General features: G+C 43.5%; 1 protein-coding gene across 4 annotated transcripts; it reads right to left on the reverse strand.

Annotated features, from left to right (window-relative positions):
• Positions 1 to 555: 555 nt before the first annotated feature.
• iffo1a (intermediate filament family orphan 1a) lies at positions 556 to 25,836 on the reverse strand. Of its 4 annotated transcripts, none has more exons than XM_085445660.1 (10): positions 25,734 to 25,836; positions 24,324 to 25,416; positions 13,113 to 13,173; positions 12,233 to 12,328; positions 11,803 to 11,943; positions 11,543 to 11,727; positions 11,223 to 11,340; positions 6,575 to 6,664; positions 6,184 to 6,314; positions 557 to 3,656 (listed from the first exon to the last, which is right to left on the reverse strand). In XM_085445660.1, the coding sequence occupies exons 2-10, from the start codon at positions 25,286 to 25,288 to the stop codon at positions 3,503 to 3,505; spliced, it is 1,941 nt and encodes a 646-aa protein (XP_085301786.1). In that variant the 5' UTR covers positions 25,289 to 25,416; positions 25,734 to 25,836; the 3' UTR covers positions 557 to 3,502. The 4 variants fall into 4 exon arrangements, with proteins under 4 accessions (XP_085301784.1, XP_085301783.1, XP_085301786.1 ...); XM_085445659.1 differs by having other exon boundaries at positions 11,543 to 11,730; XM_085445658.1 differs by having other exon boundaries at positions 556 to 3,656; positions 11,543 to 11,943; positions 25,738 to 25,836.
• Between the last annotated feature and the right edge of the window lie 521 nt (positions 25,837 to 26,357).

A 26,357-nucleotide genomic window follows, 5' to 3' on the forward strand; every position in this document is an offset into this window, starting at 1 on the left:
TCATGAGTGGATCCTGCTTTTGAACTTTGGGCTTGTAAAGACAAACTGCGATGTCTCTGAAGGAGTGAAACGTCTAATCTGAATACAAAGCATTTATTTTTTAAGCGTGTGCTTCTCTATACACATTTCAGACTAACAGTACAACTGATTAGTGTTTAATTTGAATACATGTAATTTCAGCCCAGTTAATCCACTGAGATCAGACACTGAGATCAGACTTGTGTAAGCAAATTATATCAAAAGCAGTCCTCTCATCCAAAACGCTTCTTCAGATCTAAAACCTGAAGGAGAAACCAGGTATTTTCTGGTGAGGTTGTGACCTTGGACATCCGCACAGCTGCTGTCATCGTGTAGATCAGGGTGTCAGGATGTGACTTTCATCTGTAAAAGGCTCTGTGGATGATGATAGCAGGTGTTGTAGCCCACCTCCTCTGTTCACTAACACGAACAGCCAGAAAAAACACCAAATGTTGCACAGTGGATAATAAAGTGACGACAAAACTTCCTCTAAATGGAAGAACAAACGGCGTGAAAGACAAAGATAACTTGGAAAAGTTTCGTACTGAGAGTCGATCAGAACAAAAGAGGAAGTTTAAAAAAATTCTCGAGCTTTTTGAATTGATGAAGTTTTTTTATATGAATATGTAAAGTTTGTTTGTGTAGAAGTTTATTAAAACAAAACCTTTCATTGATGAGTGAACAGAGTAGCTACATGGGAACAAAACCAAAGAATTATGTTTCTTCAAAGTATTTTATTCTGCTCATCTTTTCATTTCATCAAACATACATACAGCTCTGTGCACCACACACTCAAACCTGAACCCCTGACAGCTCAAACACTCCGTTCATAGGTTTTCCTACAAATGGCTTCATCCTTCAGCTCGATTATTTGCTTTTTCTTTTTCATCAGAGTCACACTTTCATTCCTGTGTTTCCTGAAATGTTTAAATTCACGTTTCTCTCTCCACAGATTCCACTTACATTCAGATAATATAGATATGAAGCACTCGGCTAACGGAGCGTCTGCACTGTTTCCTATGGTGAGTGATAGCTTTGCTTTGAACGATAGCAGTTTGTTGCTTTGTTTTCTCATCATTAAAGGAACAAAATGACTCTTTGCCCATTTCTCTCCCTGCACTGAGATCACATAAAAGAACAAAGATTTTAAATTGGATGTTTTTGATGTGCTCAGTGAAGAAAACTGGAGGTCAGGCTGTTCCTTTAATGGGTCTGTTTTTTCTCTGGTGAATATGGCCGGTTACTTAACAAGCAGACATTCAAGTAATCAAAGATGTGATGACATTTGAAGGAGTGAAAACATTCAAAGCATCAGCAAAGACAGAAGCACGCTCATATTTAAAGTCGTGATGAGGACTCTTTTCCTGCAGCATCCTGTACACGTTTGTTTCTTTTTGCTTTGAATCACATCTGGAGGCCTTTTTGCTCGACTTTTCTTACTTTACACCGATGCAGGCTTTATTGCTGAGACACTAACATTAGGTCTGATTTAGCTGAGAGCAACAGCAAGGCCACAAAAACCCACAAAAATAAAGTAAAAAATATGAATCGTTTCAGCCAAATTTACACCATGAAGCTTCCAGCAGCAGCACAACTTCAGCATTGGTATGTACATTAATTACAGTGTTTGTCCTTTACAAACTGTACACAGATAAACAGTGACTGATCCTCATGTATGTCCCACCTAATGTGGCATCTTCATCTTTAAGACAAAATACCTCCCGATCCCAGAAAATCAAAGGCAAAAATAACATTTGTATTACACCTATTATTGCCTTGTTAATTAACAGTATTAAGAATAAATAACATAAAAAAAGGGAGTGTTACCTAAAGTGTAAGATTAAAGGGGGCCTTTTTCAATCATTTCCAGCTCTGTATTTGTTATTCTTGGGCTATGTCAGAGTAGCTCTGCATAATTCAGTTGATAATAATCCTTATTTGTCTCTTGTAGCTCCTCCCCCTATTAGCCAACCGTCTTCTGATTGGCTGCCCCTCATAAAAAGACATACAAGTTAAACTGTGAACTGTGTGATAGGCTTCTGTAGGAGATATCAGGATATCCTCTCTCTATGACATCATACAGATCCACGAGTAGAAAAAAAAACTGTCAGTCTAAACTTTAGTCCTGCGGGGATTACGTGGACGCCCTGATTTAAAAACATGTTTCATGTGAGCATTTGTTTAGGTCCATTTTAACATTATCCTAAAAATACTGAACTAATTCCAGATAGAATCTTAACACAGACACCAAAATACGTGGAAATGTACATTTTGCCACATTATTTAACTTAAAAAATATTTCTTCAAGACCGAGGTTTAAAAATGGCATTTCCACAATAAATCAGTTTAACTGTGATTTAACCTGGTTTTTAAAAACAGTATTACTGTCATAATATAAGAGTTTACCTTTTAGCATCACATCATCTGTAGAAAATGTGAGAAATCTAAATGGCATTTACTGTCAAACCGATCCTGTTTGCACCGTTTTGATGTTTTCAAACTGAGATGGATCTGGAGGCGAGAGAGAGGTCTGAAACCACAACTGTACAAAAGCTTACAAAACCCCCAAATTATCTATATTACTACATGTATATCACTACACAGTATCAAAATCTGTTCAAATATCACGGCTGATGTTACGCCGAGAGGAAAATGAAGTATTTTAACTCCAAACTGTAGTAAGGATCAGTTTTTACAGACAAACCAGGAGCAGAGCTTTTAATAAACTTCAAATTCAAGAAGAAGTACATATCAATAAACTTATGTAAGATTTCTGTAAGGTAAATATTGTGAAGGTTAAACCTTCAAAATGCCCCCACACCAAAAAAAGTCCTGGAAATCGGTTTAAGGCGAGCTGGTCTTTCACTGGATTTTTGTCTTGACTACAGTTAGAAAGAATCAAATTAAACGTGAGCTTTAACATTTTGAAGCTGCTGCTAATGTCAGTGTAATATAAAACCACTGCACTTTAATATGGAGCTGGAACAGTGAGCTGTGCAAACTGCTTTCTTTCTGCATTACAGCCTGTATGTGCGTCCTTTTAATCCTGCAGCGTTAGAGACATTTTACAAACAACGGTTTTGGTGAGCTCGGTGTGCAAATACAATAATGTAGCTCACAGGCATCTCATCTTTTCTTTAAAGTGCGGTAAAGTTTTGACCTCCAGATGTGCAGTTACAGCTGGTAACCATGTGAGGGCAGCACTCGCACACTCTATTACTATTGCTGCTTTTTTAATTAAAATGACTTCATATACTATAACTAATATTGCAAAGAAACTACAGGTTCATCAGTAAGGAGAAGCTCTTCTTCCTCAAAGCAGTAAAAACCTCCATGCTTGGCTCTGAATCTCCGGCTGCCATGTTGGCCTGACTTTACGATCAGTAAAAATCACACTGGAGACTTAAAATGTGACAGAAATCACAGAGACATGATTTTAGACGTGTGGAAGCTCTGCATTGTTCTTCCTCAGAGGAAGCGTGTATTAGGGTTTCCTCCAGGTCAGAGGTGGGATGGCGGCGTTGACGCCGCAGCAGGAGTCGCTGATCTCCGAGTTGGCGGGGAGCGCCGGCTTCTTCCTGTCCTTCTCCTCGCTGTCAGAGTCATCCACCGTCAGCGAGATGAGCGAGGTGGACTTCCTGTGATGAGGATATGAAGTTAATGCAGGTAAATTACAAAAAGCTGCACCTGCGACACCTTTTCACCCTGCCCTCCCTGTGACCCTTGGTAGATATTTTTTGTGCGTTTCCTTGTCAGCTCATCAAAAACCCAACCTGACCGTCGCAGGTTTGCCCGAGCAAACCTTACCAGCACAATTTCAGGATGAAGGTAGAGACCAGGTCCTTCAAGCCAATTGGTATTATTGCTCTCTGAATATAAACCCTCAGGAGTGGAGCTGAATCAAACACAATGACAGATTATTGAGTTCCTTGAAAATATTTTGATATCTCATCCCAGGACAGCAGATTAACAGGCCTGTAGAAACCATAGTTTTGCAGGAAGAGGGCTGATATTTACTTACAGCTTCTCATAAACACAGTACATAATATTCTTTAAATCATTGTGAAGGCCTCACAGATTTCAAAGCTTAAATATATGAGGGGAAAAAAGTTCAAGACACGCTTAGTTCCCAGTTTATTAGCAGCACAATGCTAAAAAGACTGCAGTGCAATACCAACATCCTCCCTAAATACAGTGGGGCAAAAAAGTATTTAGTCAGCCACCGATTGTGCAAGTTCCCCCACTTAAAATGATGACAGAGGTCAGTAATTTGCACCAGAGATACACTTCAACTGTGAGAGACAGAATGTGAAAAAAAAAAATCCATGAATCCACATGGTAGGATTTGTAAAGAATTTATTTGTAAATCAGGGTGGAAAATAAGTATTTGGTCAATAACAAAAATACAACTCAATACTTTGTAACATAACCTTTGTTGGCAATAACAGAGGTCAAACGTTTACTATAGGTCTTTACCAGGTTTGCACACAGTAGCTGGTATTTTGGCCCATTCCTCCATGCAGATCTTCTCGAAAGCAGTGATGTTTTGGGGCTGTCGCCGAGCAACACGGACTTTCAACTCCCGCCACAGATTTTCTATGGGGTTGAGGTCTGGAGACTGGCTAGGCCACTCCAGGACTTTCAAATGCTTCTTACGGAGCCACTCCTTTGTTGCCCGGGCGGTGTGTTTTGGATCATTGTCATGTTGGAAGACCCAGCCTCGTTTCATCTTCAAAGTTCTCACTGATGGAAGGAGGTTTTGGCTCAAAATCTCACGATACATGGCCCCATTCATTCTGTCCTTAACACGGATCAGTCGTCCTGTCCCCTTGGCAGAAAAACAGCCCCATAGCATGATGTTTCCACCCCCATGCTTCACAGTAGGTATGGTGTTCTTGGGATGCAACTCAGTATTCTTCTTCCTCCAAACACGACGAGTTGAGTTTATACCAAAAAGTTCTACTTTGGTTTCATCTGACCACATGACATTCTCCCAATCCTCTGCTGTATCATCCATGTGCTCTCTGGCAAACTTCAGACGGGCCTGGACATGCACTGGCTTCAGCAGCGGAACACGTCTGGCACTGCGGGATTTGATTCCCTGCCGTTGTAGTGTGTTACTGATGGTGACCTTTGTTACTTTGGTCCCAGCTCTCTGCAGGTCATTCACCAGGTCCCCCCGTGTGGTTCTGGGATCTTTGCTCACCGTTCTCATGATCATTTTGACCCCACGGGATGAGATCTTGCGTGGAGCCCCAGATCGTGGGAGATTATCAGTGGTCTTGTATGTCTTCCATTTTCTGATGATTGCTCCCACAGTTGATTTTTTCACACCAAGCTGCTTGCCTATTGTAGATTCACTCTTCCCAGTCTGGTGCAGGTCTACAATACTTTTCCTGGTGTCCTTCGAGAGCTCTTTGGTCTTGGCCATGGCGGAGTTTGGAGTCTGACTGTTTGAGGCTGTGGACAGGTGTCTTTTATACAGATGATGAGTTCAAACAGGTGCCATTCATACAGGTAACGAGTGGGGGACAGAAAAGCTTCTTACAGAAGATGTTACAGGTCTGTGAGAGCCAGAGATTTTCCTAGTTTGAGGTGACCAAATACTTATTTTCCACCCTGATTTACAAATAAATTCTTTACAAATCCTACCATGTGAATTCATGGATTTTTTTTTTTCACATTCTGTCTCTCACAGTTGAAGTGTACCTCTGGTGCAAATTACTGACCTCTGTCATCATTTTAAGTGGGGGAACTTGCACAATCGGTGGCTGACTAAATACTTTTTTGCCCCACTGTATGTATACCCAATAAAAAGTCTGGTATTGCTGCTGTCCAACCAGAGGTCAGCATCTGTCATTTCTATGGATACGTTCCAAACGTAGCACCAATCTCCTAATCTCTTTTTTTGCCCTTGATAGAAACACCAAAGAAAGGTGGGAAAGGGAATTTATGACTTTGGAAAAGAGAAGATCGGCGTGCTGAGAATCTGAACTAGCTCACACTAACACCATGACACTGGACGTCTGCCATAGTAAAACTACAATACCCAGGTCTTTGTTCAGCATGAGCTCTAGCCTGGTGTTTTGCACAGGTCATGTAAACAAGCACGACCAGTGAATCTAATAGAGTGTGTGTGTGTGTGTGTGTGTGTGTGTGTGTTACCTGTCTCCACTCTGTGTGATGAGCCTCCTGCAGGTCTCCATCTGGACATCCAGGCCTCTCTTCATTGAACACATCTCCATGTACTCGTGCAGGTGGCGGTTCATGTCGCTCTTCGCTGTGGCCAGTTCCAGCTGATGACGCACAGAGAGGCAGAAATGCTGACATTCCCACTGCTGTTTCATGACTGCTGCTAACTTTAAGGGGATCTTATTCTGTCTTTTCTTAAGTTTTAGTTGTGGTTATTTTAGCTTTTGGACAGTGAGGGGGAGACACATGCAGGCGATGTGTGGCAGGTCCCTGCAGCAGGGACAATTATAGGTATGAGAGTTGCCTCCAGCTCACTGTCCTTCTTCCCTTATTTAACACGTCCAACAGCACCTGACCTTCTCACCTCGATCTGGTCGATGGTCTCCTGGTATTCCTTCTCTCTGGATTTGAACAGAGACTCCGTGTCTTTGATCACTTCCTCAATGGACTCCTCCTGCAGAGAAAAAAGAAAAACGAAAAAGTCCAAGTTTGCTTCAGGTTTGACATTTTTCAGGGTCAAAGTCCAAATGTGAAAACTAGTCAACAGTCTCAATATATAAAGGAGTAGAAGATAATAGAAATAATAATAATATAAAATAATAAATATTGTTTTTCTGTGTGAAACTTTGACAAACGGCTTCTAGGTGCAATACTGCCACCCTGTGGCACTAGCAGGTCATTACACATTACAAAGATCATTACAAAGATAAATAAACCTTTTCTTTCAGAACTTAATGACTATTTCAAAATCAATACTGTCCCTGCAGGAACCCCAAAACATTAAGCACACAGCTGTTCATGGCTGAGCCTCCTGTGAGTGCTCAGCCAGACGTGTTTCCCTCTTTGAGATTTAACTGCATTAGATTAGTTCTGCTTCTAATAATCAGCCAGTCACAGCGTGAAGGCTGAGCACTCTTTAGAACCACTGCTCTGCATTATTTTAATTATAATTAAGATTGAAATCACCAACAAATATATTTGAGTCAATATTGAAACAAAAAAGCAAACTGAATTTATTAGCTTCTATTAGCTGTGACCATCAGATCCTTAAAGGAGAGGTCACACTTACAATCTTTACACACTACTTTCTAATGTATAAGTGGACAGTAAATGCTACACGTGTAAGAATAATTTCTTTTTGTCCATTTTCAATCAATAAATCAATGAGTTGACCTTGAAGAGCTTGAAGGACGTAAGCCAGATTTGAATGGATTTTTAACATGACCCTCCTCTGGACACCGAAGTTTTATTGAATCCACCTACAGCTTTTTGAGCTCTCATGTTTACAGACAGAATGACACTCAAAAAAGAACCTCATTGACTAATAAAAAGAATAATAAAAATAATAAAGGGATAACAAAAGAACTAGAAAGCGAAAATTTCGGAAGAAATTTTAAGTGTGCCTATGCCGCCGCTAATCAGTGTAGTTTGCCATTCAAACGGATACCGAGAGCAAAACTCAGCAGAGCAGCCATTCTCCACCATCAACTATGGTAAAACCAAACACCGCTCGCGCCTCACAGATGACAGCTTACAGTTTTGTGTAAAGATGAGGTGACTTCGTACAGCCCCGATTTGCAGACGCTGTGCACAGAGGTTCATAAGCAGACCCGACAATGTTTGCATGAACACGCTTTGAAGCATTGGGTTATGGACCACTTTTCACACATAGTTGCTGTACCCAAAAAAGCCGGCTGTAGCTTTTCATCTCACAGCCCGACACATACAAAAAAAAAACAACCGAGAGAGCACAGACTTTACGCCTGAGAGGCGTGATTGCAGATGCCGCTGAGGTGGGTCCACCTCCCCTGCAGCGGCACTGCAGACCACGGCCTGCCACACACATCAAACACGTAAAATAAATATTTATGCACTTTTCATTCACTTTTTGTTTTTTGTTATTTTTACACAGTGTTCTGAATGATTAACAATGGTCTACAGCCAATCTTGTGTATTATTATACAAACTTTGGTTGTAAGATTCAGATAACTATTTAATAAAAGCTAAATATTTTATATGAGAGCAAGAAAGAAAAGTATATCTTTGTGTCCCCCTTTCCCTGTTAATGCCCTACCTGGCCCCCTGGCAAAAGCTTTGCTAGATCCGCCCCTGCACAGTTACCAGCTGTCAGCTACACAAAAAAAGGATCCTGGTGTTATTTGTCTCTCAGAAACAGTTCATAACTTCCCACGCAGTACAGTTATTGTAACTGTCAGCACAACGAAAATAAACCACACCTAAACTCTGTTTATATCTGACCCAAATAGAGTGCAGTTCATAACTTCTTACCTGAAATTCAGCCTCACGCTCTGACCGGCAGCCGCCTGCTTCTCCTGCTTTCGGTTTCCCTTATCCACGATTGAGCTCCGCGTTAGCCACCACCGGTCGATCCGCGGCCGCCTCGCATGTTTCTTTCCCCGCATACGAGGGGAAAGAGACATACACCGGTGGCTAGCTGCCCTCTGTTGTAGCTCCGCGTCAGCCACCACCTCACGCTCCTGCCTTCGGTTTCCCTTAACCACGACTGAGCTCCGCGTTAGCCACCACCAAACAACTCAGTTATTTTTCCCACATCGACCAGCATCTGGACAACCACCTTTCACTGTTTATACCGTTACTAAAACGAATAAATGAATTATCGGCTCATATAAACGAAAAATAAGTCCAGCTGAAAAACAGTCTCTTGGTGAGCGATCGGGTGGTGAAACGAGTGTCAGCCACCTCACTGTAAGCCAAGCCCGGGTGCTTTTGAGCGAAGCAGCGCTAGCCGCGCTAGCTAGCCGGCTAGCAGCAACATCGTGAGAAAACTGTTGCTAATATGGGATGTTTTGACAAAACGAGCAGATATTTGACGTTTACGCACCTACATTCTCACCTGAAAATATCTTAAAAGTTTATTTTGTGACCTAGAAACACAAATAAGAGGAATATATTAAACGAAATGGTGGCCGCCATTGTTTGACTCGGTAGAGGCGTGCTATGAATTGTGGGATATGGAGTGTTCCACCAAGCATACACCCTTGCGGTTACCGTAACTATTCAATGGTTCGCGCAACCTTAAAAATTCCAATGGTTCCTGAAAGCAGCGACGCTGTGCGCGCCGTTGATATTGTCGTCATTACGGTAATCCAAATACGGGTAGACAGGCCGTACCACTCCCGACATACCACTAGAGAGAGCCAACACACCACAAATGAAGTTTGAAATCTGTTTCTATGGGGCCAAAAGTTGAATCTTTCTCATGGGCCTAGAAATGGGCCAAAATTTGCACTAAAATCTAAATATTTAAAAAACTATAACAGTCATAAACACCAAAAGTCATAGCATACTAGTCCAGACCCAGCCGCACAAAAGGAAAAAGGAAAATAATAATAATAATAAATCCGACGAATAGTAATAAGTGTGCCTTTTGGCATAGGCACACTTAATAAATACACTGAATTAAAGAGGATTCATTGAATTAAATGTGTGAAGATGAGCTCTGCAGCTCTGTTTAGTTTCCTTGTTTCCTAACTAAGCGGGTCATTAACCTTGTTTAGTTTATCTGGTTAAAAGCAGCTTACAGGTCAGCAGGATGGACTCTGACGCGGCTGCAGACTAAAAACAGCTCGTCCACCAGGTCAGGTCATCCAAGTGGGACAAAATAACACTGCTGCTGACAGGAAACACCGAACACCTTCTGTTAGACAGCATGATGCTGCAGTGTCTTTAATCCATAATCCAACTTTTCAGGATGCTACTGCTCATATTTTATAAAAAATGTTTTATTTTTAGATAAATTCTAACACACACAGACAGCTGGATAGCATAGTAGTAGTATGACTACATGCCTTGGGAGCGGGAGTTACAAGTCTAATTCCCACCTGAGGCATCTGTATCCAGTAAGGGTCCCCCCATGCTAAGCAAGCCTACTGCAGAGAGATAACTATGAAGTCATAATGGATCAACAAGGTCCGCATCAGGTGTTGAGGAACCAGGGCACCCTGATGAGAACTGAGCTGTAGGTGCTTTTATGGCTAGAGACTACAACACACATGTTACGGCAAGGGGTCAGGGGGAGATATCATCACCCCCACCCCACCCGAGATTGGGTCCCTGATGGAAGAAGGATTGTTTAGTGTGTGAAGCTTGAAAGCTGGATCCTCCAGTAGCCGGTGACCAAGACTACATGAAGTACCCTCAGAAGCTCTACTAGATGATGTGAATGCAGCACTACAGACGATACCTGCAGAGACTAACCACCATCAGCATGGAGAGGGAGACTGGAGATGCTACCAGGCAGGGCGTATATGGAATGCCATAACCAAGTGGCTGGCATAGTATACAGAAACATCTGTGCTGAGTATGGGTTGAAAGTACTGAAGTCAAAATGCGAGACACCCCAGGGTGGTGGAGAATGACTGAGCTAAGATCCTGTGGGACTTCCAGATACAGACGGACAAAATGGTGGTGGCTAACCAACCGGACACAGTGGTGGTGGAGAAGCAGAAGATACACGGCCATACTGATAGCGAATGACAGCAACATCAAAACCAAGGAACACGAGAAGCTAGAAAAGTACCAAGGGCTCAGAGAAGATGTGGAGGGGAAGGTCCCAGTGGTAACTGGTGCACTAAATGCAGTGCAGCTAGGTGAGTGGCTCCAGCAGATCCCAGGAACTACATCTGAGATCTCTGTCTAGAAGAGCGCAATCCTAGGAACAGCTAAGATACTGCAGCAGGACCTCCAGGCCTCTGGTAGAGCACCCGAGCTTGAAGGATAGACCGCCCGCAGCACACACGTTTGCTGCAGTGTTTCAACACTTCCAGGTTTAACTCTTTTATATGGAAAAGCATGAAATGTGCAGATGTTTTCTCATTTAAGCTAAATACTATCAGATACACAACATGTATTATATCCCGTATTACATACAGTATTATCACACTGTGCTTGGTTGTCTGTCAAGGGTAGAAAGCAAGGAGCATTTAATCAAGTTAAATCCTGTCAATGCCCGTGTGTGTGTGTGCGCGTACCTCTCCTTGTGGTTCCACTCCTAGTGTGTATCCTGGAAAATCTTCCCACAGGAGAAGAGTTTCTTCAGTTTCCTCCCAGGCCAGACTGTCACAGTCATCCTCAAACTCACACTCCCTCCTACACACGCACACGAAAACGCACGCACACGCACGCGCACACACGCGCACACACGCGCACACACGCACACGCGCACACACACACACGCGCGCACACACGCACACACGCGCACACGCACACGCACACGCACACACACACACAAGCTGTTTAAGCATCATTTCTGAAAGTTTCAGACGTTAAATAAAGAACAAAAAACACCTACAGCTGGTTCAGCATCTTCTGCATCTGCTCATTAATCTGATTGGCCGACGTGCTGCATGAATCCTCGCTTTTGGCCCCACCTCCCTCGCTCTCCGACACGCTGAGCTCGTCTCCGTCCCCGCCCTTCAATGACTGCCCGCTGTGTTTTCTGACCCGGCGGCTCAAAGTGGAGGGCGGCGTGGGCACCTGCTGCGTGGAGACGGGTTGGTTTGAAAGTTGCAGCAGACTGTGGTTCAGGACATTTTGTGGCTGTGGATCTACCTGGAAGATGTGATTCATGTCCTCGCAGTTCCTCTGCTGGGCAACGTCACAGAGGCGGGCGGTGATGTCAATCCGGCGGCAGATATCCATGTCCACCTTCATGGCCTTTTCCTGGATTTTAGTGTCCAGATCTGACAGGTTCTGACCCAAAGACAGAAAAGTTTTCATTTTAGTCATATTTCCTCTTGTTCTGGTAAATAAACACAAAGCTAACAATATCATGTTTTTTCTGTGTATTTTTTCTCTGTCTATAAAAGGGAAAAAAGAGCATTTCACCATTTAAAAAAAAAAACCTTTGTCAGGATATGGACCAATCGAGCTTATGTGCACAGTCCCAGGCCGACACATGTAATTAGATGTAATTAATGCCTAAAAACTAAATGGATGAAGTTGTGACTCATTTCTTTTTATAAAGCTGTAGCAGACTCACGTTGCTGACGAGTCCTTTGAAGAGAACGAGCTCCTCTTTCAGCCGCTTCACCCTCAGAGCCAGCTCGTCCTGACACACCTCGCTCTCCTGCAGGTCCTACGAACACAAACATCTGTGGGTCAGATCAATCAGCTCTGCACAGGTATGCAAGTGTAAGACATCCGTGAGGTCTTTATGTCCACACGTGATGTTTTCTTCAACCTCAATCAAAAACTTGAAATGTTTTTTCAGCTCATCTCAATCCCATCCCATTCCTGGTGCTTTTTCTTGGACCCATACGTTTTAAACCCACATTTCCTCCTATCTCCTTGTTCTCCTCTTTTTATTTAAAGTTTGAGCAGGTTATATGTTCTGTGAATGCAAACTCTAAGCACTAAAAATATCTGTATATCTGATGAAGTGTTAGAACATTTAAAACATCTGAGGTTACATATCTAAGAACTTTTTAAGGATTTGTAAAAACCCTGGAACAGCTGTTTTCTCTGCTCTGTGCATTTTCAAAACAGAAATAGAAATAGTGGTCCAGCTTGATGCTGTATTTCCAACTCACACAGCCCAGGCCCCGCTCTCGAGCTGCTCACTAATATTAGGTGTGCTCCAGGTAAACTGAACTATCCCCAACTGAGAGGACAAAGTTTACCGAAGGACACACGTCTTACTTTAAGGATCAGAGAGAAGTATGTAAAAACAGTTTTACCAGCTTCATGAAAATGACACGAGCTAAATTTGCACTGATGTGCTGATGCTTCAGCTTCAAAAAGCTGACTATCATCAGACCCGAGTTCATGATGAGAAGCTGACTGTGTCGGTAAAACCAAACACTTTTAAAATGAGAAACATTTAATCTGAACACAAGCTAATATTTTTATGTCAATTTTACCTCCTCGAGTTCAGCCACCTTCTCCTGCAGGTCCATTCTGGCTGTGTACTCTTCCTCCCATCTGCAAACACAAGCAGAGCAGACGTCTCACACAGAGTGAAGCACAGAAACTCTCTGAAGCAGACAGACACGTTTACGTGTGACAAAATAAAATGCAATAACACTAGAAAAAAAAGTGAGTGCATTCATACTCCACAAAGCATTACCACGGCCATCAGCTGTTTAGTTTAAGCAACACTTTCCTACAGAGTTTAACTCCGCCTACTGTGTCCCACAGTCAGAAGACTGAGCCACCTTAGCTGATGATGAGCAGCTCTACCTGAGCTCCTCGCCTGATCTCTAAGACTGAACTCAGACACTCTTTGGAGAAAACTCATTTGCACTAAACGTCCTCATGAGTAGTACTGAGCACTCAGTCGACAGCTCACTCTCACACTGGGCTCCTTGGTGGCGTTCGCCTGCCCCTGATCGCAGTCTCTCATCTCCTGACTCAACTTACTCCACCTCCACCACCTTCAACTGCAGCTGGTGACTTCTTTGGGAAATACAGTTTGATTTTGTGTGTGTGTTAGCTGACGTCACAATAATTAGTCTGTCAGGTTACCGTGGAGATTTTTTCAGATGGATTGAAACAGGCGATGAATTTTCGCTTCTTTATCTTCATGTCTGCAGCTTTAAGGCAAAAACCTTCATGATCACCTGACACAGACCCACACTGTGCAGCATCATGGCCCCTCCCAGCTCCACCGCTGTCATTACTCAGCATGTGTTACATAAGGAGAAACCAAGAAGTGTGCATTTGGAGCATGAAGGCATGAAGAGCACGCTGCAGTCACTACAAACAGAGAGCAGGACGACCGGCTCATATCTGGTTCCTGTGTTGTGGTGCGATGCCTCTTCTGCCTCATATAAATACGACCTCAGGATGATATTAAAAGAAAAATGGTTTGTCTTACTATTAGCACCACCATGTAATAAAGTCAGACAAAATCAGATTATATTCAATAATATATATATATTTTTTTTCTGTTTTTTTTTCTTTCTTTCTTTTTTTGCCTGTCCCGTTTGGTTCTTTTGCCATCAGAATTATTGTCTAAAGGCGAAGAAAGATGCCCAACAGATTTACTTTACCAAATTGACCATCCCAGCCTTGCCGTAATGGTCTATTTGATTCACCTTTTATTGTTTATTTTATTTATTTTTTTATTTTCACTTGCTAGATACGGGACAGACTTGAATGAGGAAAAGAAAAGGGAGAAAGGAAGAGGGGAAAAAACAGCAGAGAAGAGGGATGGGGATAAAGGGCAAAGAAACAAAAACCAACTAAATAAGCAGACAAAAAAATAAATAAATAAATAAAATAAAAAATATACATATATCAATCACCTGGATCATCTGTTGAGAAAGAAAAAAGAAAACAAGCAGAAGAAAATGAGAGCAATACAATAAACAACATCACGATGATCTATGTGAATATAACAGGAAATACTAAATATTAAACATTATTGTGCAGCACGTAATAATGACAGCGCACAGTGTGCTTTGAGGTAGGAGCCAAAAAGGGTGTAGTTTGTGTGTGTGAGCACCTGTGTGTACACCTGTGAGCATGGACGCGCTTGTTTTTAAAAGGTTCCTTCACGTAATGATCTGCTAGAGGGTATATTCAATAATATTCAACCATCTCTCCTGATACGACACTAAAGCTTAATGTATAGTATTGATCGGATGTCTTTGCACTCATTCCTCACATATGTAAAGTAACATGAGATCAGAGGAAGCTTCTGAAGACCTCAAAAATAACTGTGACAAGAAACCCTTCTGGATGTGGACCGATCAGTGGATTAGATAAAGCTGATATACGATAGCAGGACATATGGTCTAATCTGTTTTAGATCATGAAAGTTTAAACTGGGGTAAAATCTCTGCAGTCACATGTATCACATGACTTCCTGAACAGCTGATCAAGAGAACACACCATCAGTGCAACACAAAGTCAGTTAAACTCCAGGGTTATTATTCTGCACTGTCAGGAAGCATAAACCATTTAACCATTGTCCCCTTCTGGCTGCCTCTGCCTCAATTTTATCCCACAACTTAGACATTCACATTACTCACACTCTCATTACACATACATATAGGATCTTGGGGGTGGGCACGATACACGGAGTCCAAAGTACCATCAGGGTGTACACCCCACCCCTGGCATCGTTGCCCACCTCTCAATTTTAAATACACGTAGACATTGAGGGCTAGCAGGAGGGACCATGCGCTTACCTGCTGCTCTCTGGCAGGTAGCTCCATGCCCTCCTGGGTTTTAAATGCACCTTAGAACACACATCCATCAACATTACAATGAGCGGGTGGAGGGAGGTTTGGAGTCTTCTCTCACCCCCGTTCTCTGCGACCTGCTGGAGCAGGGGGGCTAGGAGGAGGAGTTGGCCGTCCGACTGCGGTCTGGAGTGTGGAGCCTTCCTGCTGCTGCGGAGTCGGGGCGGTCTGCCTCTCCCCACCGCAGGGAAAAGGGAAACACCACCTGGGTCTGGGTGCAGTTCCCCCCTCCAGGGGCGGGGGCACCTAGACCCGGTTTGTAGAGTACGCTTGGGGAGTGTGATCGTGTGTACAACGTCTCTTTATGTCTGTCTCCACGTTGGTTGAGTGTGGAGTAAGTGCATATGAGAGCATGAGGGTGGGAATGGATGTTTGTATCTGTGTGTGCCTGTATGTCTGTGTCTATATGTCAGGTTGGGTGTCAGGCGCCACCTCTCTGGGGACATCTCAGGCCCTCCAAGGTTTGGAGGCCTATCTCCCCCCACCACCACTTCCCCTGCCAGTGGCGGACTCCCTCAGACATCGGTGCGTTGGTGGTTCTTTGTGTCCGGGGATGGGCGTCCAGGTACACACCGGCTCACTCCTTGGCGGCCGCTTATCGGGGCCTGGAGCCTGGGGCTCGCTCGGGCCACTTCGGAGGTGGGGTGCCCCCGGCCTCTCGGCCTGGGGCTCGGTCACTCAGGCGCAGCTGGCTGCCGGCGGAGCTCACGGGCGCGTCACTGCAACTCCCCCTGGCTTCTGCTCCGCGGCTGCTGAGTGAGCCCTCATCTGGGACTCTCCTCAGCTCTTTCCGGGACAGTGGCGCAGCTGCCCCTCTGTTGGTCTTCCTTGGTCTCTTGTGTTCTGGGGGCCTCTGGATGTCTGGAGTTTTGATCTCCTCCACACCTGCTTCACGCCCTGGAGGACGGGGCTGTGGCCCCCCCCACACCCTCTAGCAGATTATTACATGAAGGAACCTTTTAAAAAAACAAAAAACAAGCGCGTCCATGCTCACAGGTGTACACACGGGTGATCACACCCACAAACTACACCCTTTTTGGCTCCTACCTCAAAGCACACTGTGTTCTGTTGATCTTATGTGCTGCACAATAATGTTTAACATTTAGTATTTACTGTCATATTCCCATATATCATTGTGATGTTGTTTATTCTATTACTCTTGTTCTCTTCTGCTTGCTTTCTTTTTTCTTTCTCAGCAGGTGATCCAGGTGATTGATATATGCATTTTTTTTTCTCTGCCCGTTCTGTTGGTTTTTGTCTTTTGCCCTTCTCCCCCGTCCCTCTTCTCAGCTGTTTCTCTTTCCCTCTTTCTTTCTCCCCTTCTTTCCCCCAGTCAAGTCTGTCCCGTATTCAGTAAGTGAAAATAAAATAAACAATAAAAGGTGAATCAAATGGACCATTACGGCAAGGCTGGGATGGTCAGTTTGGTAAAGTAAATCCGTTGGGCATCTTTCTTTGCCTTTAGACAACAATTCTGATGCAAAAGAGCCAAACGGGACAGGCCAAAAAAAAAAAAAAAAAAAAAAAAGGAAGCATAAACCATTGTGAGTCCATTCGATCTGCTTTGGTGCCAATGACAATGACAACAGGTGCTCTGGAGAGGCACCAACAAGCCAACTCAAAGCCTGAATATTAACTATGAAGCAGCTGGTGTGTTTCAGCTGCAACGACACGAGTCAGTGTGACAGAGATGCTCAGATATGAAAACCAGAGAGAGCGAGCTGCTGTCCTCGCTCTCGTCTGTTTGCCAGTCCTAACACGCAGCTCTGCAGTGAGGCTGCTGGTGGTCGGTGTGTTTGACTGATTAAAGACACAGCAGCCGGTGTACCTGCGCTGACGTCCTAACTGCTGGGTGATGCAGACGCTTCGTAAACCGTTTACCGTTTACTTTTTAAGAATGAGCCCAGGCCACTGTGCTGCACTCAGATGTGACGTCAAAGAATTTGAAAAGCCCTCTGCAGTAACGACACAGCTCGTTTGATCAAACCACCTGAAACCGACTTGTTCTCAGAGCGAGCCAATATCGACTGAAAGGCTCAGAACCATTTAATACTGATTTCCTTTAAGTGAGACTGTGATCTTTATCTCCAATGAGGTTTTAGCTGCCGACCTTCATCAGAGCTGGGCAATACTGTGAATGTGAATTTCACCATCCTCACACTGAAGTTACATCTGCAGAGGTCGTTGTTCTGTCCTTAGAGAGAGCATCAGTGACACACGGGCAGAAAACACCTCAGTAAACAGCAAACTGCAGCTCTGTCATTTATTTATAGATGCAGAAGCCAAAAAGTAAAATCACCATGGCTGCAGCATCACACAGCAAAGCTGCTAAATATTAATCAAGGTGAACGGCACCTGGAGCAAAATCAAGCTCACCAACAAAGTGATTTTAAAACTGTTCCAATTTCAAAGAGACAAAGAGAAAAATGAGAAGTTACACAAAGCTTGTGACAAAAAAAAAAAAAAAATCACAAAAACATCCTTGTCAAAAGTGGCAAACATCGGATTTACTCTGACCACCTTAAACATGCTGACATCTAAAAACTAAAAACTATGCTAAACTGACCTACAGCCTGTGGAAAAGCAAACTGCTCGACCTACAATCTCCTGACCTCTTTTTACCATCTCATCATCACACAGTGGATCTCCTTATAAAGTGTGACAACACCTACAACAGGTTCACAAAAACCTAAAAAAACTACCTAGTACACATTTAAATGAGCAACTTTTCCTGAAAAAACGGGACGTTTGCACCTCACATACAGTTATAAACTCATCAGCACCCTCTTTAGTTCAGCTCTAATCAGCCAATGCATTTGGGCATGCAGACATTATCAAGACGATGCCCTGAATTTCAAAGGAAAAAGCAGTATAAGGAGGAAAGGTGATTTAAGTGACTTGGAACGTGGCATCGCTGTCGGTGCCAGTTGGTCTGAGTATTTTAGAAACGGCTGACCCACTGGGAATTTCCCACTACGGTTTATAAACCGTTGAGGAATATTTCAAGCACCTTGTTGAATCTATGCCATGAAAACGAAGGCAAAACAGGGTCCAACCCAGTACTAGGAAAGGTACCAGTATACCTAATAAAGTGACCAGTGAGTGCAACTTATAACAGTTAAAGGGAGATAAACAGTGACACACACTCTTCCTTAAATCTTTCCCCTTTAAAGATGCATGTGACGACCTTCCTGTACCTTTAATGATGAGGTTCTGACACGTCAACAAAGACGTGATTTGACGGCCATGAGAACAGTATGTGCACAATGATGGCTGCACAGGCAGCGTCCACCCTGAAAAAGTTTGAATGCACATCCAGTCATGTTGTTCAATAAGCAGGCTGAAATAAACAGAAACTGCTTAGAGCAGAAAACTGCTTCAAGGGTTAAACCTAACAGGCTCTCAAGGAGTAAAGAGTGAAGACATGACACTATCAGGAAACCTGCGTCTGTATGCAAGGTGATGCTATCTCGCTCTCCTCCAGCACACAAAAAAGTATGAGTCACTGACTGCTCTCTGTTACAGAGTGAGCGATTAATGCCAGAGGAGATAACACAACAGTGTCAGTGTGTATTTATGTGCAATATGTGGCTGAAAATCTGCAGATGTTTGATCTGGTCTGACCAGTGAAAGCACATCAGCTCACATCATCTCAGTAACGCTGTTTGGGAGAAAAACCTCCCAACCCGGTGTCAAATAAACTGCCCTCATATGCAGCCTCTATAATGTCACCAGTGCTTCTGGACCGCACGTTTTAAAGACTCAAGACTGCCATTTGGGTTACCACCATGTTGGATTTCGTTTGTTGGAGCCAGAGATTGGGACACGATGGTGGAGGGCTAAAGCATGATTTGCCAGCTCCATTCATAAACTGTACAGCTGCATTCATAGACTTCCTGTTTGAACTTCACTCTTGCAGTCAGCCTCAAGTGGACAGTAGAGGAAGTGCAGTTATTGGCACTTGCACACAGTCAGCTTTATTGTTTTAACCCTTAGAGTTTACTCAACATCTGATTGGATAACTTCCCAGATACGGGGAGTAGAATTAATGCTGTGCTTATTAAATGGCACGCTCAGCCATCCATACGTGTCTGCATACTTTTAACTTCTATTAATCATTATTAATGTTTGCAAAAAGCAGAACGTCGGAGAAAGAAACCCGAGCATTTTGCAGCTGTGTAGTTTGGAGACGAGCTAATGATGACGACAAAGATGTTGATGTCAGCGCCTCTCTGACGCTGCAGAAGCTCGCCTCGGACACACTGGGTGGGGAGGTGGGGAGTGCAGAGAGGGATGAGGAGTCAGCGAGGACAGAGAGACTCAAAGAGGAAGACCGGGCAGAGTGAGAGCATTTAGAAATGGAGAAATGTAATAAGATGCCACACGCTGAGAGGGAAGCAGAGGGTAAAAAGATAAAATGGAGAGAAGGAAGAGAGGGAGGTGTCAGGTGGAGTGACATCACTGCTGGCAGTCACAGGCCGGTGCTGCATTGCAGGTACCAAAACAAGACCCGGCAGGGAGGAGGAGGAGGAGGAGGAGGAGGAGGAGGAGGAGGAGGAGGGGGGATAGAAAAAAAAGGATCAAACAGGAGGAGGAAAGAAAGAAAGAAAGGAGGGGATGACTCATGAGAGAGAAAAACAACAGCTCATCTTCAACTTGTCCCCAGACAGCGTGTCCCTGCAGACACACATGAAGCTGAACGTGTCACATGAAAGGGAAACTGAAGACCTTTATCCTCACTGGAAAGAAAATCAGTCAGCTCAGGAAGAATATTGTTATGTATTTGTAATTTTGCTTTTTGAGTGAATTTTGGTGTTTCTATGCTCAACCCATGTAACTGCGACACAGTTTTGCCAGCAAGGAAATAAATAAAAGAAAGACTTTCACATTTGTCCGTCAGAGCTGCATCGATTCAGGCTTTTAAAGGCCTCTCCATGGTAGATAATTAAACTTGCAAAGAACATTTGTAAAATAATATATAAAAACCCTCGTTAGCTCCCTGCACACAAATAAAAGTCCTGATTAGGAGGATGGAAGGGTTTAGGATTTTGTTTTTCTTTGATTGATTTACTTTTGCTTTTCCTTACTGGCGAGGCTCCGGTACCAAAAGCTATCAGGTTAGGTTACATCTTTGACAATGAGGTTTTTAGTTCTGAACACCAAAATCTACTCGCTAAATTTAAACAGCTAACCGTGGTTTGGGTTAAATTATTCCCCTTTGCAACGTTAACCCAGCACACTGAAAAATGTTGCATTTAAGTTCCACTGCACTTAAATGTGGCAACAAAGTGTCTTTTCAAGTATCTCAGGAGTGGCAGTCCCACATTAATACCCAAACCAAGCACGTCGTGTTTAATATGTCTATAAACCATTAATGTCAGATTTTTGTTGATGAACTTGCTGCTTTCTGAGTTTCACTTTCATTTACTTCATTAAACGTTTGAGCTCTCACCTAACCTTTTACTTTATTGTGCTCCAGAGTAGCGAATGCTTAAGGACACTGCAGTAATCATCTATCCTGTCATGACAAAATGACTGAAAACATGTTAAAATGATTCAAACTGGTGCCCGCAAATTTTTAAATCGTTTCTATCTGCACGTCACTCTCAAAGGTCTTAAAAAGACAAGAATTTAATGTAATTTAGTGCAGTGCAAAAACTAAAAGCTCAGCAGTATCTGAACATCACAGGTCAGGGAGTCACTGCTGTTGAGTGAAATCGATGTGACTGAAGGTCTGTCATGCCGAGGCCTCCTGCCTCAGCAGGCTGATGCACAAAGCAGTGAGGTCAGTGCTTTTTCAGCATAAAGCAGCGGTGCAAAATAGTGTTTCAATGTCTTTAAGAGGGGAACAGGTCAGCAGTGAAACTGTTTTTTCTGCGAGCTGTACAACAAATCTACTGCCTAAAAGAAACCACGACTGCAGAAGATTAGCAAAAACGCAGGTAGTGTTGAAGCACCCTGCTCTGCACCAACTACATATTTCCCCAGGGTAATGAAAAATAAGATGTCGTAAAATTACATGTAAATTGTGATAAAGCTCATAAAAAGATCCAAGTAGTCCTCAAAATAAAGCAGTTACTGGCACCAGAGTTCACTGATTAATCCAGAGAAATAAACAGCTGACAAATGAAGGCAAAGCACTTTCAGATTTTATGACTCAAACAGTGTTTCTGCGGAGTTTTGCAGCACTTTTAAAAAGCGACCGACTAAAAACATCCTGTAAAGCAGCCCTGCTCATTGATCAGCAGCATCGCCCTCGCTGACCCCGTACAGCCAGAGACATTAATGGCAGCGCCCATCCTCGCAGGGTGACTTATGACTGCACTTAAATATAATAACTATCAGGTTTCATGTTTTTCTGACCAATCAATCACTGCAGAGAGGAACAGGAGCCAGCTTGGTGATCGGGTCGGCCATTTTCTTACTCAGCTGTACCTTTTCACTATTTTTCATCTAAGATATCAGTGGTGCTTTTATCTGTATTTGGAAACCAATACTTAGCTTTGTTTAGTAGTAGAAATGTAATCAGTTTTACATCGATGATGAGTTTCTTTTCCTCCTAACAAAAGGGCTTCAAATGATGTCTTATTTACTTTGAATTAAAGATGAGCAGCATTGGTGTTTTCTTGGTATCAGAGGGCAGGTGCTGCTGCTGCGGCCCGTCATCAATATTTTGTGGTTTCAGGTCGATATGATTCTGAGAAAAGGAGTCAGATGACCCTGAAACACTCAGAGTGATGCTTTCATCTTTTACTACATCCTTCTGTTTTTTTACCCTCAGCTAAACAGACAAAAACTATCAGGAATTTCTCAACTTTCAATAAACCGTATGTTATCTTATACTTTGTTGTGTTTCTGTTTTAATATGGAAATCTCACATCAAGTGACAGTAAATCATATCATCAAAAGAATTTGGAAATCTCCGTGCACAATGGGCAAGGCTTAAAATGTGGACTGGATGCTGGATCTTTGGGTCATTGAGTGGCACTGCGTTAAAAGCAGACATTAATTCTGTGATGGAAATCACAGCAGGGGCTCAGGTACACTCCCAGAAATCACTACCTGTGAGCACAGTTCAATCTGGGTTAAATCTCTGTCATGTACAGAGAAAGACACATCCAGAAACACTGCTGCCGTCTTTGGGTCAAAGCTCATTTAACATGGACTGAAGTAAAGCAAAACAATCCAAATGTGGAATTCTATTTGGAAAGCATGGATGCTGTGTCTGCAAACTAAAGACAAGAGAGACCATCCAGCCTGGCACTCAGAATCTTTGTCTGCATCTCTGACAGTATGGGGGTGCATTAGTGCCGATAAGGCACTGGCAGCTTGCCCCTTTGGAAAGGCACCATCGATGCTGAAAGGTATATACAGGTTTTAGAGTAACATGTGCCCCTATTCATTTTTCCCCAGGGAAGGTCTTGGATATTTCAGGAAGACAATACTAAATCTGCATTAAATACAACAGCATGGCTCTGCGGTAAAAAAGCCCGAGGTTGAACGACCTTCACCAATGAAAACATGTGGACCATCATAAAATGGAAAATAGGATAAAGACGACCCAGGACTGTTGAGCAGCTAGAATCCTGTGACAAGAACAGGACAGCATTCCTCTCCAAACCGTCCAGCAGCTGGTCTCCTCAGTTCACAGACAGCAGAGGGGTAAACACAACCCTCCCTGAACGTTTTTGAGACGTTGTGCTGCCATCAAATTCAAAATGATCTAATATTTTTCTTGATATGCTAAATTTTCTCAGTTTAAACCTTTGATATTTTTCTCCATTCATGTGTGTTTTTGATATCTGCAAAGCACTGTTTTTATTTACATTTTACACAGTGTCATTTTTTAGAAACTGTGGTTGTAGAAACTGAGTCACCTTTTACTGAATGCTGAATATCAGTGAGTGCATTTGTCAGTGAAGAAAGACACACATGAACCACAGCAACATGAAAAAGAAAAAAGTTGATTTAAATCACATCTGAAAACATATTTTTATAAACTAGTTCTTTGTTCATATTGTGTCTTCTGGGCTTTTTGTTGTTTTACTAACTGCCTGATGTTATTGCAATGTTTGATATCTTTTATTTGTTAAGGAAAATGTGTATTTTGCATTTTGCATTCCTATTTTCTTGTTATTTTCACTCAGCTTCACTGTAAGTTTGTTCTTTCACTGTAGCTCTTGGGTGTAGACCTACTGAAACTGAAACTTGCACCACGCACTGACATGGAGCCAAAGGTTTGAGGTTTTGAAGCAAACTGCAACTTTCATTATTACGCTGCTATTTCTGGGAATATCACTTTTGATGGTTTGAAGTACTTTGTAAACTCAGCTTCAAAGGTGCTGCATAAATAATTTCTATTACCTGAATCACTGCTTCTTTTGTGTGACCAAATTGCATTATTATTTTATACAAATCTGTTGCTGCAATTGTAAATTTAAAGCAAATTGTTATTTTTCTTTAATTTTATTAAGATTAAAAAATACATTAAAAAAATGAGCTATTGTTTTATAACACAGTTTTATTTTTTTTTTATTATTTTGTGAATTACAGCTATTATTTAACTAAGAGTTCAACAGAACCACTGACCCCATGGCCAAGGTCTATTAGACAAGTATAATAGAGAAGTTGATCTGCAGTTGCTGGCCCAACTGGACTGTTTGGAACCTGACGATATGCTCAGTGATGCAGAAGAAATCTCTGAATGTCTAAGCAGCCGAATCCTTAATCTCCAAGACAAAAATCAGACCCATGATGTCATAAACCACCTGTAATCAGCCACCTGTGCACGCACACTCACGCGAGCACACACACACACACACACACACCATGGTGAAAACTCCACATCACAGGTAAAGCATCTTATCACCCAGCGCCCCTTACCTCCTTTTATATTCATCCCTTTCTCTCTTCACTTTAGCCAGCACGTTGTACAGAGCCCTGATCTCCGGCGTGATGGTGTCGATCTGGACTCCAACGCCGTCCGGGTGCGTCCAGGAGACCCCGGGCCCCGTGACGCACGACTCCCTCCCGGTGCCAAAGCGGCGGGTGTGGTTGAAAGACCAGATCGTCCCGGGGAGGAAGCGAGGTGGCGGAGGAGGGGGAGGTGGGGGAGCGTTGGAGGTGTTTGTCCCGGTGTGGGTGGAGTACTTCTCGTTGATGTTGGTGATGGTTTTGGTTGGGTCCATGGGACTCAGAGCCGGGCTGATGGAGAAGCCGGAGGTGGTGAGGTTGGAGTTTGAATCCGTGCTCAGGTATTTGTTGTCAAACAGAGGAGGGGGGTTCAAGGTGGGGGAAAGGAGGCCTCCGGGCAGGTAGGCAGAATTGTTGGCGTTGAGGAGCGGGATGAAACCCGGCCTTGGAGGGATAGGCCCGATGAATCCGGTCTGGACTCCTATGTCTTTGGTGAGGGGCTTCTGGTGTCCATCGCCCCCGCTGTTGCCTTCCAAAGCCTGCTGCAGCTGCTTCTCCAGCACCTTGTTCCTGCGCTCCAGCTCGTGCACTTTGGCCAGAAAGCAGCGGAAGCGCAGGTTCAGGGTCTTCAGCACGCTGATGTTGGAGCCCAGGTCGTTGCGCAGAGCCGTGGCCGCCGGGGGGACGCGGTGCAAGGGGCTGCTCAGGTGCAGGTAGGCGAGGCCCGACGGTGGCAGAGCGCCCAGGTCCAGCCCGGACAACCCATCAAGCCCGAACCTGCCGTGGTCCCCCAGGAAGTAGCCCGGGTCTGGGATGGCGGAATCTGTTTGGCTCGGCATTTGGGGATGTTGCTGCTGCGGTGCCAGGAAACCGCTCTCCTCCAGGACCGGATTCATACTAGAGTAGGAAAATCTGAAGTGCTCGAAATCCGGCATGAACCCAGACTTTTATAGATTCACTCGGAGAGGCAATTTAATATATTTATGATCCCAAAGTGGAACTTGGCCCAGCAGCCTCTTCTCGATTACACCCGATGACCCTCTTTATGCGGAGGAGCTGTGCGCTGAAAGTCAGAGGATGCGTTTTAAAATGATGCTTTAAGGGCCCAAAATGGCAGCAAAATGATCAAATCCAAAACGAGCACTGCAGTAAAGCTGTGCGCGCACAATGGAGCATAAAACTCGTAAAAGCAGATACACCACTGCACCCTGCAGCAGAATTACGGTAAACTTTTAGGCAGGACTAATTTCTAAAGCGAGATAGAGCCGCGATGCGCACTACCAAAACGTGATTTCTCTTAATTCAAGCACTGGAGGGGAAAAAAACCCCATCACGCTAAATAAATATTACTTTGCCTTTATGAACATTTATGCAACGTACCTACAGTCCGAGGTGTAAACGCCGACTGTGGCTCCAGGTAATCAGGCGAAGTCAGTGAATCAGCGGTGCGACACAGACCAGGAATAAACAAGCGAGTGACTGCGGCTGCAGCTTACCGTACTCATTCTGAAAGCAGGACACCAAGACGTTTCAACTACAGTAATAACCGGACTAAAGGAGAATCTACTTAAACGTAAATGAAAGCATTTTGGTATAAATACCAACAACCGAAGTTTAGAGCTCCTCAATTAGCCAAAATTCCTTTTAAAATAGTTTAACAAGCACAAATCTGAGAGAAAGCTAGCGCCAATCTGCGCACTTGTTTACAGAGATGACACTTATAGAAACTAGACAGTTTGAACAACTCCAGATGCATTAACGACCTTCCAGCAGTCAGACTACAAATGCATTTCAACTTTATGCAAAACCACTTTGGTGACATGGAGAAAACTAAGCACATTATAGAGCCAGCTCACGTTCAGTTACAACCAGCGTTTGTCAACTACACTCATTACACATGTCAGGTGTTTCCATAGTCACAAAAGTGACTTTTACAGACTAGATGTCATTGAAGGGCTGGATTTGTATGAAGAAGCCAGTCTGGACAGGTCTAATGCTACACCT

This window comes from Copadichromis virginalis, linkage group LG22 (genome assembly GCF_057382275.1).
Source record: "Copadichromis virginalis isolate Kocher_CV1m ecotype Utaka linkage group LG22, C_Virginalis_male_GT1.1, whole genome shotgun sequence".
NCBI classification, from domain to species: Eukaryota; Metazoa; Chordata; class Actinopteri; order Cichliformes; family Cichlidae; genus Copadichromis; species Copadichromis virginalis.